The sequence below is a fragment of the Acomys russatus genome, chromosome 2, assembly GCF_903995435.1.
Source record: "Acomys russatus chromosome 2, mAcoRus1.1, whole genome shotgun sequence".
NCBI lineage: Eukaryota > Metazoa > Chordata > Mammalia > Rodentia > Muridae > Acomys > Acomys russatus.
Genome location: NC_067138.1, coordinates 56,385,202 through 56,402,193, shown reverse-complemented (window position 1 = coordinate 56,402,193; position 16,992 = coordinate 56,385,202). Strand labels below are relative to the sequence as shown.

Below are 16,992 nucleotides of genomic sequence, written 5' to 3'. Positions count from 1 at the left end.
GGGCGGCTTTGTACTTCTGCTCAGTTCAAACTGCTTTGGCTCTACAAACTTAGGTCCTCTCAGGCCTTCTTCCTTCACTTCCTCCTTCTTCACAGAGACTTCTCCACAATCACCCTGGAACCTTATTGTTCTCGGCTTCTCATGAACCAGATATAGATCTATGGTCACGGTTGCCTAGACACCCACCTGGCCTGGCTCTCTCAGTCAACCAGATTTCTGACGTGGTTTCTCAAAATGTGGCTAGCTATGAGTTCAATTCCCCTACCCCCTCCCCTTGACCCTAACTGATATAATTGATATCCTGCACAGCTGCAGCCAAGATCAATCGCTTCTCACCTCCTCACCCCCCTCCCTACATTCTGCTTGTAAAGTAGATAAGCAGCCTGAGAAACTAAAAATTTGTCAGCTTGATCAGATTCCTTGACTTGCTGTCCGTTCTTTGCGTCTCTTGTCCCTCATTCTCTCCCTAGGGGTCCGAGGGTCTCAGCTGATTGTCCAGCGGGCCCGGACAATAAAATATGAAGCATCTGCAATCCCTGCTCCCATTCAGGGAGCTACTGTAGTTGAAGTGTGAAATGTCCCATAAGCTCAAGTTTGAGCTGGGAGTCCCTAGCTGGAGGGGCCGTGGACTCTTTACCTTGTGGAGGAAGCCATTTGCTAGGGGAAGTGGCTCATTGTGGGTGGGCCTTGCAGCTTCCTAGCCCTTCCTGTCTGCACTCTGCTTCCTGATTGTACAAACAGCAGGACCAGCTATATCCTGTTCCTGCTACCACAGCAAGTCCAACACTATGCATTCTGAAATCAGAGCCAAAATAAACTCCCCGTTAGTTATGCTCCTCTTGGCTTGCTCCTACCTTGGGCGGTCAGCCCTTTATGTCAATTAGCTAATTATATTGGATTGTGAAATTGAACTCGGACCCATAGGATAAGACACATAGTAAGGGATAAAAGAGGCCATTTTGGCAAATGTTTTCACTAGTCTAGTTTGGGTTCTGGTGTGCCTTTTTGCAAAAAATATTGTCTTGGTAGGTAACTTTTGCTTTAGAAGTGTGCTCTGTTTGGTGAAACCAAGATTATTCTTTGTTTGTTTCTAACAAGGTATTTGTTTCCAATAAAAGAAAACTAATACAGTAGCCAACTAACAAGTGTAGTTTATCAGTCTGTAATGGAACTCTCCCTGTAGACCAGGCCAGCCTTGAACTCACAGAGACCCATCTGCCTTTTCCTCCCAAGTGCTGGGATTAAAGGCATGCGCCACCACCACCCAGCCATTTTTCTTCTTTTAAAAGAAGATTTTTAAATGTTTTTCTTTTGGCCTGGAGAGACGGCTCAGAGGGTAAGAGCACTCACTGGCTGTTCTTCCAAAGGTTCTGAGTTGAATTCCCAGCCACCACATGGTAACTCACAACCATCTATAATGAGATCTGGTGCTTTCTCGTGTGCAGGCATACATGCAGGCAGAACATTGTATACATAATAAATAAAATAAAATTTTAAAGTGTTTTCTTTTATTTCTATGAGTGTTTGCCTGTATGTGTATGTGTATGTGTAGCACACGTATTCCCAGTGCCCGCAAAGGCCAGGAGGAACTGGCGCCTCTGGAACTGGAGTTAACAAATGGCTGTAAGCGGCCAAGTGGATGCCGGGAACCTAACTGGGCCCTCTACAAGAGCCACAGTGTTCTTAAGTGCTAAGCCATCTCCACAGTCCCAGTTTCTCTATTGAGAGTCAGCACAGATAGAAAGCAATTGAACCTGAAAGTATGCAATATGCAAGAGCTTAGAGAGAGTGAGAAAGATGATAAAGTTAAAAGAAAGGCAAATGTGATTCTGATTCAGGGTATCTGAAGCAGAGTGCGGAAAGATGCCCAGTATTTACTAAAGAGATGGGAAACGTAAAGACTGTTCCATTTGACAGTCAGTCTGATACATGTTGAAAAACTGATTCTGTGCACAGAAATCATGTGCCAACTTTCAAATGGGATAGCTGAAAGAAAATTTTAATTTTTCTATTTTGATGGCTATAACGGAATGCTGACAGATCATTAATCACAGCATTCCTATCTGGAAAAATACTATTTTAAAATCTGCAGCCAAAATTTGATGACTATTCAAATTACATACTTGCTGTTGCCTGTGAAATGTTTAAGCCAGTCAAAGTAATAAAAATGGATGCTTGGGGGCTGGGGAGATGGCTCAGAGGTTAAGAGCACTGGCAGCTCTTCCAAAGGTCCTGAGTTCAATTCCCAGTAACCATGTGTTAGCTTGCAACCATCTATAATGAGATCTGGTGCCCTCTTCTGACCTGCAGGTGTACATGCAGGCAAAACATTATATACACAATAAAGAAAAATTAATCTAAAAAAAAAAAATTGAATGTTATCTAAGAAGTTTTGGTTGTTGTACCCAGAGTTTAACCTTTTGACTACCAGCTATAGCTGGGCGTGGTGGCGCACGCCTTTAATCCCAGCACTCGGGGGGCATAGGCAGGCAGATTGCTATGAGTTCAAGGCCAGCCTGGTCTACAAAGGCTATACAGAGAGACCTTGCCTAAAAAAACCTTTTGACTACCAGCTGTAGTGAACTGACAGCGGAGCTTTAAGATGGAGGGCATGTTCTCTGTCTCTTCCCTAGTGACCAGACATTAACAAGTTAAACTCTCTTTCTAAGGCCTGCAAACATCTGTCATAACTGAAGTGATACAGCTCACAAGAGAAGCTCATGATGAAGCTCTTATGAAAAAGCATGGCGTGGTCTTTCTTTTGGAAACTATGATTCCATGTTACTGGATGTGGAGCATAAACATGTTAGTCAATTTCAGAGCTGCTAATACATACTATGTGCTTTTAAAGAAGGCTTGCAATATGACCTAGCTTTGCTATTAGTACTGTAAACAGAGTTATTCACTGCTGAGTGGGTACAAAAATAATTAAGGTGTTAACATCTTGTGGTTAACGAGGCATACAAAAAGACTGCTACAACAAACATCCTAGCCGAGGAGAGCAAAGGCCACACCTCTCTCCTAGAGAATGCAGCAGCAGTACAGCTGGATATTAAAAACAAATACAAGAGTGCATGTATTCAGTGTGCAACCAGTACCTGACATTCATAACCACGTCACTGTCCTGCCTCCTCATACCCAGGTGACTGGGTTATATGAACCACAGTGTTTCTGCATAAACTCTGCAGGACCTTAGACATGACTTGTGGCATACAACCATTTGGGCTTTACCCTTCACCTTTCGTCTCCTTTTGACCTCCACCTACTCCACTGCAGAGTTCAAGAGAAGGCCACAGTATCACACTTAGTTTTACCTCTGGGCTACTCATTCTTATAACACAGATCCCATGTCTCACAGGATGGTCCAGATTGAAAAACGGCAGGTTATGGCCAAGATACATAGCTAGGCTTATTTCTTCTCTGTGCATTAGTTTCTACATTTAACAATAAAGGTAGGCTACTCTTCTTTATTAAAGGCTTAATGTGTGTGTTAAGTGTATTGACTTATTAGGCTTTGCTCTGAGCATGCCAATTTAATTATATGGTGAGATTTATATAGAATATGTAAGTCTGTGGTAGCACATGTTCGACTTCCAGTACTGCAGATTCATTATACTGTTTTATCCAACAGGGATCTAGTCTACACTCCATACAGATGACCACGTGGTACAGTACTTAAAACAATTAATCCATATAATAAAATGAAAAGCACGTCAAACGTACTTACCAAACTGCATGCCCCAATCTCCAATGTAATTTATTCTTGTTACTCGATGTCCTAAAGCTTCTTTTAGATTTGCTATAAAATTTCCTAGTCAAAAATAAAATATAATCTCATTCTCTGTTTTATCCATTTTGGCTTTAAAACTCTGCACCTCTCTATTATCAAGTTATAACAGAGAAAACCCTTTTAATAAAAGTAGCCAACTCAATCTTTTCTATTAAATCATTCATAATGTGTTTACTTGTGTGTGGACATATAGTAAGGAATTACTTAGAAGGTGTTACTCCAAAAGTTCCCATAATTCATGAGAAGAGAAATTCACCAGTATCACTACATGCTAGAATAATTACTATTCTTAGCTGATTCCAAGGACAGAAGAGAACGGCATCTTAGGAATTAAGGAAAATAGCACTTAGGTGGCTAGAAAAGTGGCCCAGCAGCTAAGATTACTCATTGTTCTTCCAAAGGACCAAGTCTGGTGGCAAGCAGCCGTACCAGGGAGCTCACAACTACCTGTAACTCCAGCTCCAAGGTATCTGATGCCTTGCACTCATGTACACCTATGCCCATACATACATTCTCTCTCTCTCTCTCTCTCTCTCTCTCTCTCTCTCTCTCTCTCTCTCTCTCCGTCTCGCTCTCTCTCTCTCTCTCTCTCCTCTCTCTCTCTCTCTCTCTCTCTCTCTCTCTCTCTCTCTCTCTCTCTCTCTCTCTCTCTCTCTCTCTGCCTCTGTAGGCGCCTGCAATCATGTTGGATTCCACCCTAAAGAAAACTATACAATTGTCTGTGTCCTGAGTTTTTGTAACTAGTTCACACAGTCTCCTTTCCAGCACTGAGGCGCACCTCCACAAGCCTAGTCCTAAGAGCACGCACTGCTGCGCAGCCTTTACCAGCATATCCAGCTGATGCAGGTTTGATGTTAGTGTCTGTCCTACTCAGCCTTCTACCTGCCTTCATATACTAGAAACCTACAGTGCCGACTTCCACAGTCCCACAGTGTCCTGTAGTTAGGGTTGCAGAAAGACTCTAGATGGGAAAGTAAGGTACTCTTTGCATGAGATTTGGCAAAGGAGTTACATTTTTTTTTTCCTCCTATGATAAGTGGTTATGAAACTTTGGTTTTTCCCCTTTCTTTAGGGGTACTCGCTAATTAAGATTCTAGCACTGGAATATGGTGTGCCCTCTTTTGCCTGTACTGGATTGCAGAAGACATGACATGAATGGTGGCAGCTTCTGATCTACGGCAGTGGCAGCAGAGCTTAGGAGCCATGGCAGAAGAGGCAGATCCTGCCTTGGTAAGGGAATCTGTGGGATAGTTTTGGAAGTTTAAAGCTACTTCGTGGATTCTTCTTTCTTCCATCCTTCTCCACCCCATTTCTTCTTCCCTTTCAAACCCTTAACACTAGATAAGAGAGAAAAGGGGAAAAGAAAAGAAAGAGATCCCCGAATAAAGACAAGGGTTGGAAAGAGCAACATTATCATTAGGCTACTTCTTGCTGATTATGGGCATCAAGCTCCTTGGGGAAAATTTGATCTTTGCTGTTGGGATATCTAATTTCTTGTTGTTGTTTCTTCTTTGTGCATGGCTATTTAACAGATCGCAACCAACAGCAACCAACCAATAACCCACCCTGCCCCTCAGGGCCCTAACATTTATATTCTCTCTGAACAGTCCCCAGAATTCCAAACATTACACAGTCATAGAAGCTATCTGCAGCTGGCAAAATCACGCTCCAGCCAGAGCATGAGGCAAATCACAGCCAGCTGATAAACAGCCCCATATCCTACACCTGGGATTTAAAAAAAAATATTCTGTATTTTTTTTCCAAGACAGGGTTTCTCTGTGTAACCTTGGATGCCCTGGAATTCACCCTGTACCAAGGTGACCTTGAACTCACAGAGATCTGCCTCTGTCTCCCAAGTGCTGGGATTAAAGGTGTGCCACCACCATCCCGGGATTATTTCTATTTTGTTTTGTTTTTTGGTTTTTTGAGACAGGGTTTCTCTGTGTGTAGCCTTTGCTGTCCTGGAATTTACTTTGTAGACTAGGCTGGCCTCGAACTCACAGAGATCCACCTGCCTCTCCCTCCCAAGTGCTGGGATTAAAGGTGTGCACCACCGACCGCCTGGACTTATTTCTGTGTTTTTAAAGAAACCAAAATTCCAAAACTCTCATTACAGGAGTCATTCATGCCAGTGTAATTTAAAAAATCTCTTTAGTTATTCCAATAACTTTGAAAATCATTCTATATTCTATAATAAATAATTCTTTAATGTAAATAAAAGCCTAATTTCCTAATTTGAGTTATAGCATCTTCCTTCTTTGCAAGGATCTCTATTTCTGCACCTTCTAAATCTAGACAGTCTCAGCAGGAGGAGTTATCTTCCTCAGTTGTGACCAAGATTGTGTGCCTACTTTTCTTAGCATACTGTTATCTCACAAATACACCTAAATATGTGTATATGGCTCCTAATTGGTTTTTTTTTTTTTTTTCAGATTCCAGCCACAAATACTTTATCCATGTGATCATGGGAAACTCAGTTCTTATGTCTGAATTCCCTCCTCATAAATCTTAGTTAACTGTATTTACCAAACCGAGCTATTGTGGCATTAAGTGGGGAAAATGCACATTGTATTAGTACACTGCCATGCCATGTCCCAGCTCACTGAGAAGCTGTCTGTGCCCCACTTCAGCCAAGCGTTGGCTCTTGGAGAATGGGCTGGTTCCCTACCTCTGTGACAAATGGAGGGAAGAGTAGTACATGAGCACAAACGCTGTCCCTGTGAAGAGCTGGAAGGTAAATCATTTCCAACACAAGTTTATCCCATGACATAAACGCACTTACAGGAGCCGGGCGTGGTGGCGCACACCTTTAATCCCAGCACTCGGGAGGCAGAAGCAGGCAGAGCGCTGTGAGTTCGAGGCCAGCCTGGTCTACAAAGTGAGTCCAAGACAGCCAAGGCTACAGAGAAACCTTGTCTCGAAAAACAAAACAAAACAAAGAAACAAAAAAGCACTTATGGGAAAGGGGAGCTGGAGGTTCAGCTACAGGAAACTCACAGCTCAATGGGATTACCTCAGTGGCCCAAGTTGGCTCAGCTAGAAGCCTCGCACCTGACTGGACATTGCCTTTGGCTGTTGCTGTTGGTTCTCACACTTGCAGGGCTCAGCTGAGAGGACTCTCCTGTTGGTAATTCTACTAGCTAGCTGCTGTAAAAGGGTTCACCCACTGGCTTCTGCTGAGTGTTTTCAGCATCTGATTTGACCAAGGTTCGGTTTTATGCTTTCTCTCTCAGTCTCACCACCCACTTTGTCTCTTTCTCTGTCTTGCTACTTATTTTTTTTACTTTCTATATACTTAACAAATAAATTCCTAATAAACTTCTAATATTGCATAATTCTCAGTTGAGTTTTGAGGAGGCCAATGCCTTGTCCTTTAGGCAACTAGGGCTTCTCTTCTTGAGTTTTGAATTGTAGTACTGTTAGCATAATGTTATTGTGCATGGTGTAAAGAGTATCCTTGTAGTATTCAAATGCTGATTTCTCTGCTTCCATATCTGGTTGCAATCCAGACATAGCACTGTAATGCTTATTCTAAGAATCTCCTGTCTCAAATTTATGTAACCATTGCTCTTCATTTGTTCTCTGATCAGCCAATAACTAAGCGGAAGGGAGGACAGAGCTGGACTTTGTTTGAGCAAGGGGAGGGGTAAAGATTCATTGAGCTCAACAAGTCATGGAGAGACAAAGAACAGGTGAGTATCTCAGGGATTTTGGCTGGGAGGTAGTTAAATTAGCATAGAGGGCTAAAATAGGCTATTATTGTTCATTTATTGTTCATAAAAGAAATGTTAAATAAAACTAAAGTCCGTGTCTAGATTATTCAGAGCTAGCTGGGTTAGCTAAAAGTTGCCAACTTTAATATACATTCATTACAATATTCAAAACATTGTAAATCGATGGAGGTCAGGACTTGAGAGATGCCTTAGGTTAGGATTGTTTGCTAGGCTTGCTGTTCTTGAGAACACTAGAATTCTGTTCCCCATAGTCACGTTGGGTGGCTCACAACCACATGTAACTCCAACTCCAGGGGATTCAGTCCCGTCTTTTGGATTTTGTGGGCAGTTCCTACACACCTACACATCTACACACATCTACACACACACACACACACACACAAAAGCATATTGTACACTGAACCTTTACAATTATCAAATAGTTTTAGTATTACTAATATAAATAATTTCTATTAGAAATTTTAGTTTTCAGTCTTGAAAGTTATAGTTAAGTGCCAAGAGTGAATTAATTTAAAACAAAAATATATGAACAAAAAAATCTGAAATATTTCTGCCAATTCCACAGAAATAATTTGTGACTATTTCTTATTTTTTTCCTCTTTTAAAAGGTTTTCTATATGCATAACCGGTAAAAATCCCAACACACATACCAGTGAAAATTGATTTCTGAGTCTTTTCTTTTTTAAATAAATTTTGGTTTTTAACCTGTAAACCAATTTTCTAACTTAGTACAACATTTACTTAGCATTATGCTCATACAAATTGATATTTTAGGGAGCCTTTTCTTCCCCTTTTATTTAAACTCAGAACCATACATTGTATTATTATCTACATCCCCAAAAACATGTTTAGTATTTTCTGTTAAAGGGAACACTTACCTATAATGGTGGAGCGCAAATGTCCAACATGAAATTTTTTGGCAATATTAGGTGAACTGCAAATATTACAAGAATACTTTATTTCAATAACAAACATTTTGAAAATGAACTAGATAATTCTCGCATAGGTTGACATAATTAGGAAGCAGGGCTTTTGACAACTCAAGAGAAAGGTGAGTTAGAAAGCAGGATTAACAGCAAGGATGAATCAGGATTTGAAAAGAATCAGCTTATCACTGACCAACAGTCACTGACCCTGTGATGCAGACAGCAGCATGACACCCAGTGGCAGCAACTTATGAAGCAAATTTAAGATTAGGAAGACAATAATGCTCTGTGCTCTACAGTGTCAAACACTGAGAAAAGATTTATTTCTTCACACAGAAATAGTCATATTAGTATGCAAATTAAGAAATGGTTAAGTTTTTATGTAAACCATTGTTTTAAAATAAATTATGTTATCATAAATGTTTAATTTATATGCCTATTTTACATCTTATTTACCCATGTACCCAAGGTTTTGTAAAAACTCTCGGGCAGGGCCAGTAAGATAGCTCAGTGAGGACACCTGCCGGCAAGCCTGATCACTTGAGTTCCTTCATGCCCAAAGCAGAGCCCTGACAGGGTGCCCTCTGACCCCCACACATGTGCAGCAGCATACAAACGCTCTCTCACACACATAGACAAATGAATGTAAGTTAAAAAATCTAAGTTTCTTGGGCCAAAAAGAGGTTGGGGGAGAAGTTTAAGAAGCCCTGGTCAGGAGCAAAGGCAATGGATCTGAGGTGTTTGGGCAATGCTTGCCTGTGCTGCGCTGCCCGACTTCACTGCAGCCTTAGTTCTGAAGCACGGTGAGGCCCATGCCACACGGCGCCCACGTGACCACGATCCTCAGTGCCCTTGCCCTGCAGCATGAGGGTGGGTGAAGTCTTTCTCTCTGTCATCCCACAGATCTCTAAATCCAGTTAAGTACTATGATTACATTGCACAGATAGGACAAAGATACATGCTGCTCTATGGACGAGATATCATCTCAACGGCCAGCGCGTTACAAACTGACATGTTTAAGTCTTCCAGTGTCAGGGGCTGGAGAGATGGCTCAGAGGTTAAGAGCACTTCCTGCTCTTCTGAAGGTCCGGAGTTCAATTCCCAGCAACCACATGGTGGCTCACAACCATCTAGTCTGTTGTCCTCTTCTGGCCTGCAGTTGTTACATGCAGGAGAACACTGTATACATAATAAATAAATACATCTTTTTTTTAAAAAAAAGTCTTCTAGTGTCTGCCCTTTCTAAGTGCACAGAGTAAGTGGCAGCAAACACTTATGCAATCTCAAAAACTCTGATTGCCCAATTTGTAATCATAACTAAAAATTTAAAAATTATTCCATGTAACAAAAATGAAGTAGTAAACAGAAAACATTTCACATATCATTGCTAAAGTTTCCCAGAGGGCTGGGGAGATAGCTCAGTCAGGAAAAGCCGCAGCCCGGGAAGCAGGCTGGGTGATGTGCTGCCGTCGCACCAGTGTGGAAGAGTGGGGAGAAGTGTGCTCCCCGCGGCTAAGGGTGACCAGGGAGCCATCCGTGAACTCTGGCAAGTGAGGGAACCCGTCTCAAAAGCGAGGTAGACGTACCTGATGAACAACACCCAAGACTTACACCTGGTCTGCACAGTACATTCCCCATGGAAATAAATTCAGAAGAAGGAAAAGGACTTGAGGAAGTCTCATCCTTCTAAGTGGAAAAGGACTTCATCAAAATTCTTTGTCTTTTGGAAGATAAATACATCTAGTAATTTTCTAGAACTGTCAAATACAGTTCCCCAGGTACATGGGGAAGATGTTAGTTATTGAAGCTCCCTTTACATTCTTATTTCATGATAGTTTAAGTATTAAATGATTTTATTTACAGTGGATTAGAAATGTATCTGAAGACTATTTAGAAGTACATTAAAACCTCTGGGGCTGGGGAGGGGGAGATTCTTGAGTAAACAAAGTATCCTTGCCACACAATATAAGAATCTATATGTGTATTTTCAGAACCCATGTAAACACTAGATGTGGTATCACGTTTTTGTCTGTTAATGAGGGAGAATCACTGAAAGCGCACAGGCCACAGTCTGGTGTACACTGTGGCAAACAGGAAACCTTGTTCTCAGACAATGTAGGCTAGGCCTGCACCCATGGGTGTCCTCTGACCTCCACATGCACAACACCACAGTCATGAACTGGCATTACATACACACACACACACACACACACACACACACACACACACACACCTCATATACAATAAAACTAAATATTAAAACAAAAAAAATCATTGTAATTAACTATATTATTCTGCCTTACAAATCAATAAAAATGAAAAAACTAGTTCTTAAAAAATGTAGAAGCAAAGCTGGGTGTGGTGGTGCACGCCTTTATTCCTAGCACTCAGGAGGCAGAGGCGGGCAGATCTCTGTGAGTTCGAGGCCAGCCTGGTCTATAAAGTGAGTCCAGGACAGCCAAGGCTACACAGAGAAACCCTGTCTCGAAAGAAAGAAAAAAAAAAAAATGAAGGAATCTCTTGAGTCTATATGGAGGTTATCACCTGCCAATAAAAAGCTAATGGCCTGGAGCTGAAGCAGGAAATAGGAGGTGGGACTTCTGGTAGGCAGAAATGACTCTGGGAGATTTGCCAGGGAAGATGTGAGGAGGACAGACTCATGGTACCTGAGCAGAGATAACCAGCCACATGGCAGAGTATAGATAAGGATAAATGTGTTATTTTAAGTTATGAGCTAGTCACAGAAAGCCTAGATATATGGTCAATGTATTTCTAAATATATTTTGAGTCTCATGAGTGAGTCATTATTCCAGGAGCTTGGGGCCAGGAGGAAAAATTCCAACAACAAAACAGAAACCCATAGTACTTGGGCTAGCAAGATAGTAAAGTGCTTTCCCAAGCAAGCCTGTCAATCTGGGTTCAATTCTTAGAACTCAAATAAAGGCCAAAGGAGAGAATGGATCTACGAGGTGCTTTCATGACACATGTGCTGTAGCGTGCACACACCAAAATAACAAATAAATCTTTTTTTTTTTTTTTGGTTTTTCGAGTCAGGGTTTCTCTGTGTAGCCTTGGCCATCCTAGACTCACTTTGTAGACCAGGCTGGCCTCGAACTCACAGCGATCCGCCTGCCTCTGCCTCCCGAGTGCTGGGATTAAAGGCGTGCGCCACCACGCCCGGCTAACAAATAAATCTTAAGGCATTCAGTATTTAATTCAAAAAGAGAATTGGGGAAATGTAGCTCAGTTGGTACAAATCTTTGTTCCAACTCCTGCACTGCATACACCTGATATGGTGGTGCACGCCCATAAATCTAGCACTCGGGTAGAAGCAGGAAGATCACAAGTTCAAGGTCAGTTCAAAGCCAGCTTGGGATACAGGAGATCTTGTCTAAAAGAGAAAAAGGGACAAACATACCAGATACAGAGAAAATTTACTATTATTATTATTAATTCATGGTTTAGTGATTGACTCATTGTGGTCCTAACAAAATAACATAATGTCACTGATTTTCAACTTTATATAGGAATTCAGTGAAAACTCAATCACTGAGGTGCAGCCCTCTCCGTCCCATCAGCTGCATAAGATCAGTAGTCACTTACCTAAATTCAACCACAATCCTCTTCTGGGGAAGACCTGAGAAAAGTTCACTTTTTAATCCATATTTTGAGCCATCTTCTGTTACTTGTTGTAATACTGCCTGAAAAATAGAAGGCATGGGATTTAGTGATAACAAAAAATAATAATAATTAATAATAAGTCAATGTTCTAAACGACCATATTACTGGAAATTAAATGTTGCTAACTTGTTTGTTCTCATTATGGAGTTTAGAATTTTATAGCACTGTCAGGAACACCAGTTCTAGTATCAACATAAAAATGTTGCTTGTTGCCAATTCCTCTCGGAGCACTCATAACATGAGATGATACAGATGGGCTACTCCAGGCTTATAAATCTAGAGTATTCGACAGCACAGTAGCCACTGATGGTGCTTAGAGATCAGGAATTGAAGCTGTGTGAGGTGAGGCTGACTGCCAAGAGTTCCACAGAAATAGTAATAGCCAAACAAGAATCCGTATCTAACCAGTTACTGAGGACAGACATGTTCCGGAGACAGTGATGAGGGTTTGTATTAACTCATTTAACCCTCACGACAGCTTCAGAAATGAGGGCAACGTTCATAAGCGAGGAAAGAAAAGCATGGAGGTTAATTTTCCTAAGGTCATAATAGCTCAGGTGATAAGAGCGCATTCCTTGAATGTGCAAAGCCCTGTGTCCCACCTGCAGCACTGGTGTGGGTGGTGTGTGCCTGTAAACCTAGCAGTCAGGAGGCGGAGGATCCGAAGTTCAAGGTCATCATGCTGTTTCTGTGGTTAGCTTTTATTTAGTAGCGCAGAAATATAGCATAGTTCACAGGATTCATGCGTTGCTTTTGTGCAGGTTTCAATGCACCTATTTGTTCTTAGAAGCTCTCTTATTTATGAGTGCTGCATGTATACAGAGAACCACATGATGCTTGTTGCCTACAGAGGCCGGAAGAGGAGGCAGGATCCCTGGGAACTAGCACTACAAAGGTAGCACGTCACAGTGAATGCTTGGAACTGAATCTGGATCCTCTGCAAGAACAAGTCCTCTTAACCTCTGAGCCATCTTATCAACCCCCCAACTGTTTAACGTATTGTTTTTTACTCTTAAGCAAGATTTGCATTGCCAACTTCATCTGGGGCCTTAAAAATGTCAGGTATGGTAAGAATTTTATTATCAAGAATTAGTTACTGTAGTCAGGAAATGAGCTAAGGCAGATGGTGTACACTTGTAACCCCGGCAACTCAGAAGGAAGGCAAAGACAGGATGATCCTAGATCACTGGCTAGCCAAGGCTACACAGTGAGGCCCTGACTCAATGTTTTGTTTTTTAACCCATTGAGTCCAATTAATGGTGCCTGTATACGCCGGTGTGTGGCCATCCAGTGGAGCATGTTCAACCTACCAGGAGTCATAATACTAACTCTCTCTGTGAGGATTCTGCTTCAGTTGGCCTACCTGTGATGTTATTGCCCACCTGCCAGGGGCGTGGCCTTGCCCAGGGCTATATAAAGAACAGACCCACCTGTCTACCCACCCCCCTTCCTCTGTCTCTTACCCCTTTACTCCCTTCCCTTCTACCTTTCTCTCTTCTCCTGTCTCTGTCTCTGTCTCTCTCTCTCTGGGGTACCCCTCCCCCCTTTCCTTCTCTCCCCATGTTCACTTAATAAACCTCATATAATACAATATCTGCTGCCTGGTATCTTACATCTTATTATCTTATCCTATTATTAACCATAAAACTCTCTTTTCTAGAAGCCATCAATTACAAATGAATGTAAAATATCAAGGAGGTGCGACTGTTCCATCATATTCCAACAGATAAAAGCACTAAAACCTAATATATTTACCAATATGTATGTTTAAATGGAAGCTGTACTCATGTGAATATGGTGCATAAAAGGTTTTAACCAGAACTGAGGTCTTTTACACTTCCATTTTTGGAGCTTAAGGAAACCAATGGACACTCTGTCTATCTCCTTCCTTTTCTAGGAACAACTTATGTCTTTTCTCTTTTCTAACTCTATTGGTTGACTGTTTTCTTATGCCTTAAGAGTCAACAGGACTTCTAAGGAATTTATCACTACCAACTTACCTGGCCAATTCTTTAGTGTTAAAACCATTCATTATTCCTATGAGTTCATAAAATAAATGTGGATTGAATACATTCACTAGTTATAGGCAAAACTTATTTAGTGAAGTCACAAAACAGTTCCTCCTCTTCTTGGTAGAGCATGCAAAATTGGGTTTGCAAATAAAAAATGTGATTTTATTCACTATGGATTTTTCAGTATACCTAAGAAAATAAGGTTTTGTCTGTATTTTTAGAAAATGCAAATAGACCATTGACTTAAACCATCTTTCCCCACTCCCTTTTAATTAAGTGTCACTAGAAGTTACAGATTCTCCTACAAATGATTGCAAACTACTAACAAGAGTTAAGTGTGGAACCCAAAATAGAGTTCTGTACGTCGTTATAGACGTCACACCTCAGCGAGCCACGGAAGGATTTGTAGTGACCAATCTAACTGGGCATCTCTAAGTTAGGTAGAATCCTACAAGTTCCTAGTTGGAATAAAGTATAACATTCATAGTCACTGAAATTTTAAGTTGTTATGTAAATATATATTTTCCTGGAAATATAAACCTTAATTCTTTCAACTAAAGTAGCTTTAAAGGAAAAATCTACTCTACCCCCCTCTCCCAATATAAGGAAGAACAAAAAAAGGACAATATTGTCATTAAGGGCTTAAAGTATGAAAGGCATATTTGGCAAGATTCATTTCTACTTCCACAAAACTGAGAAAATAGCAATAAAAACATCACTTTAAAATGGTAAATGAGTAACTTGGTGGCTTCTGAATTGCCATGGAATGATTTCAAGAGAACCCTGAGCGTGAGGCTGGCCTTGGCTGTATGCTGAGACCCTGCAGGGAGGGGGCGGGGTGGGGGTGAGCACACCAGCAATTTGTAAGTACTATTTTAACATGCTCAAAATAAATGTCCTCACCTGTGGGGTGGATTGTGACTAGCTGATTTACTTCAGAATGAAAGGCTGGGGGCGGACATCCCAATGATCTGAAAAAGCAGTAACTCTATTCAGAAGAATTAAGGACCGGAGAGCAAAGGCCTGAGATTTAAAAATCCCTAAAAGAGTCTGCATTCAAAGATGGAGCAGAATTTCTAAAGAGCCACCGCACCTGGCACTTACTCTGGAGGGATGGCCTTGAAGTGATGATCTCTTGTAAATAATCAGTGATTGTTATCTGAGATTTATGGGGCTGCTCTTCCTTGGGGATTTCAAAGGCTTTGCTTGACCTCAGTCATGAGACATTCCTGGCAAACCTGGAATTCTTATATGGCTGTGTTTGCTTAGGTAATGGTTCCTTAAGGCAACTCTGCAGATAAGAGACCTTTTGTGTAATCATCAATAAATGCGCCTCTGTGAAGCTGCTAGGTCCGACCATCAGAGGCTGACTGCCCCTGCTGCTTTTGCTAAGCCTATTCTACCCTGCAGTGTCCCTCTTCCTCCAATCAATCCTCCTGACTCAGAATACCGACACAGACAATTTCTGGCTTTATAGCCATTTTCAACTTAAGACTGCAACAACCTAAAGAGGGCTATATTTCTTTTTTTTAATAGGCCAAAGTATGAATCATAACTGTAAAGATTTGAACAAAATGAACTTGACTTAAAGGCTTCATGTAATTATTTACCCAGGATCACCTGTTTTCCCATGTTAACTTGAGGGAGGGTTAATTTTTTTTCAAAGATTTCTCCAATGCTTCCAGGCCATCCTGAGTTTTGGTATCGCTGAATTTGTTTATTCTCACTGTATTAGCCACCTTTCTACTTTAATATTCACTGATTTATTAAGAGGAAAAGCTACCTCAGGGTTCCTCCAGTCTTACGCTTCTAATAGATTATAGTTTAGCAGGGAGTAGAAACCAACCCTCTTCTCTTAATACAGAGCACACTTATTCATCCAACAGCTGTTTATCTAGCAGCTATGAGGCACCAGGCACTATGTCAAGACACGAGACAGAACAGTGGGAAAGACAGATGCTATAAACTCCAAAGTGAACTAGTTTTAAAATACAAGTGGTAGAGGCAGGCGGATCTCTGTGAGTTCGAGGCCAGCCTGGTCTACAGAGCTAGTCCATGTTGGGACTACAAGAGAAACCCTGTCTCAAAAAACCAAAACCAAAACCAAACAAGTGGCACCAGTCAAATAAGTGTAAAATAGCAAGGCAATTTCTGTATGGCAGAGATCCACAGTGCTGTGACAGCTGTGTGGTCAGTGAGTGAGTGCCAAGGGCTAGGGAAGTCAGTGGTAGAGCGCTTGCTTCAGCATATGAAAGGCCCTGGATTTGAACATTGGCAGTTTCAAACAAACTAAACTACCGAGAAAGATAAATTCTGAAAAGTGATCAGGTATTAACTTAAGGCTGCACTTCAGACTAAGGAATCAATCACATGTGCGTGCGTGTGTTTTGAGGAGACGTAACAAGTTCTGGAGCTGGAAGACCACGGTGGCTAAAACAGTGTGAAAGCACAGAGACTACACTATACGCCATCCTTACCTTTGTTAATAATGCTCTGTTAATTTTGAAATTTAGCGTCCCAGGAGCAGCACTGATGGCGGTCACCACTGCATCACATTTAAGCTGAAAAATAACGAATCTCGTAAAGCAGGTTATGTGAGATGGTGGTTCTGACAGCGTCACGCTGGCTTACAGGACAGCAGGTGAATCAGCTGTCAGGCGTTACAGCTGGGCCTCCCTCTTAGCTAATGTCGGTTGTTCCAGCGGTCTATTGACACCAACATTTTCTTCTCTTCTTTCCTCACTAGAATGCTCCTCGGTCTCTCCCTTCCCTTTCCCCTTTCCTTCACCTCAAAGTTTCCCACATGGCACACAGAGAACATTGGATCTTATTTACCTGCCGTGAGTGTC

At 41.5% G+C, this 16,992-nt stretch overlaps 1 protein-coding gene across 1 annotated transcript in view; it reads right to left on the bottom strand.

Annotated features, from left to right (window-relative positions):
- The window catches only part of Rars2 (arginyl-tRNA synthetase 2, mitochondrial), a 44,445-nt gene that overhangs the window by 16,948 nt on the left and 10,505 nt on the right, over positions 1-16,992 (bottom strand). Inside the window, exons 4-7 of the mRNA XM_051156170.1 lie at positions 16,621-16,704; positions 12,054-12,151; positions 8,403-8,458; positions 3,728-3,811 (exon numbers count right to left, since the gene is read on the bottom strand). Coding sequence (XP_051012127.1) covers positions 3,728-3,811; positions 8,403-8,458; positions 12,054-12,151; positions 16,621-16,704 — 322 coding nt within the window. The remainder of the gene's footprint in view (positions 1-3,727; positions 3,812-8,402; positions 8,459-12,053; positions 12,152-16,620; positions 16,705-16,992) is intronic.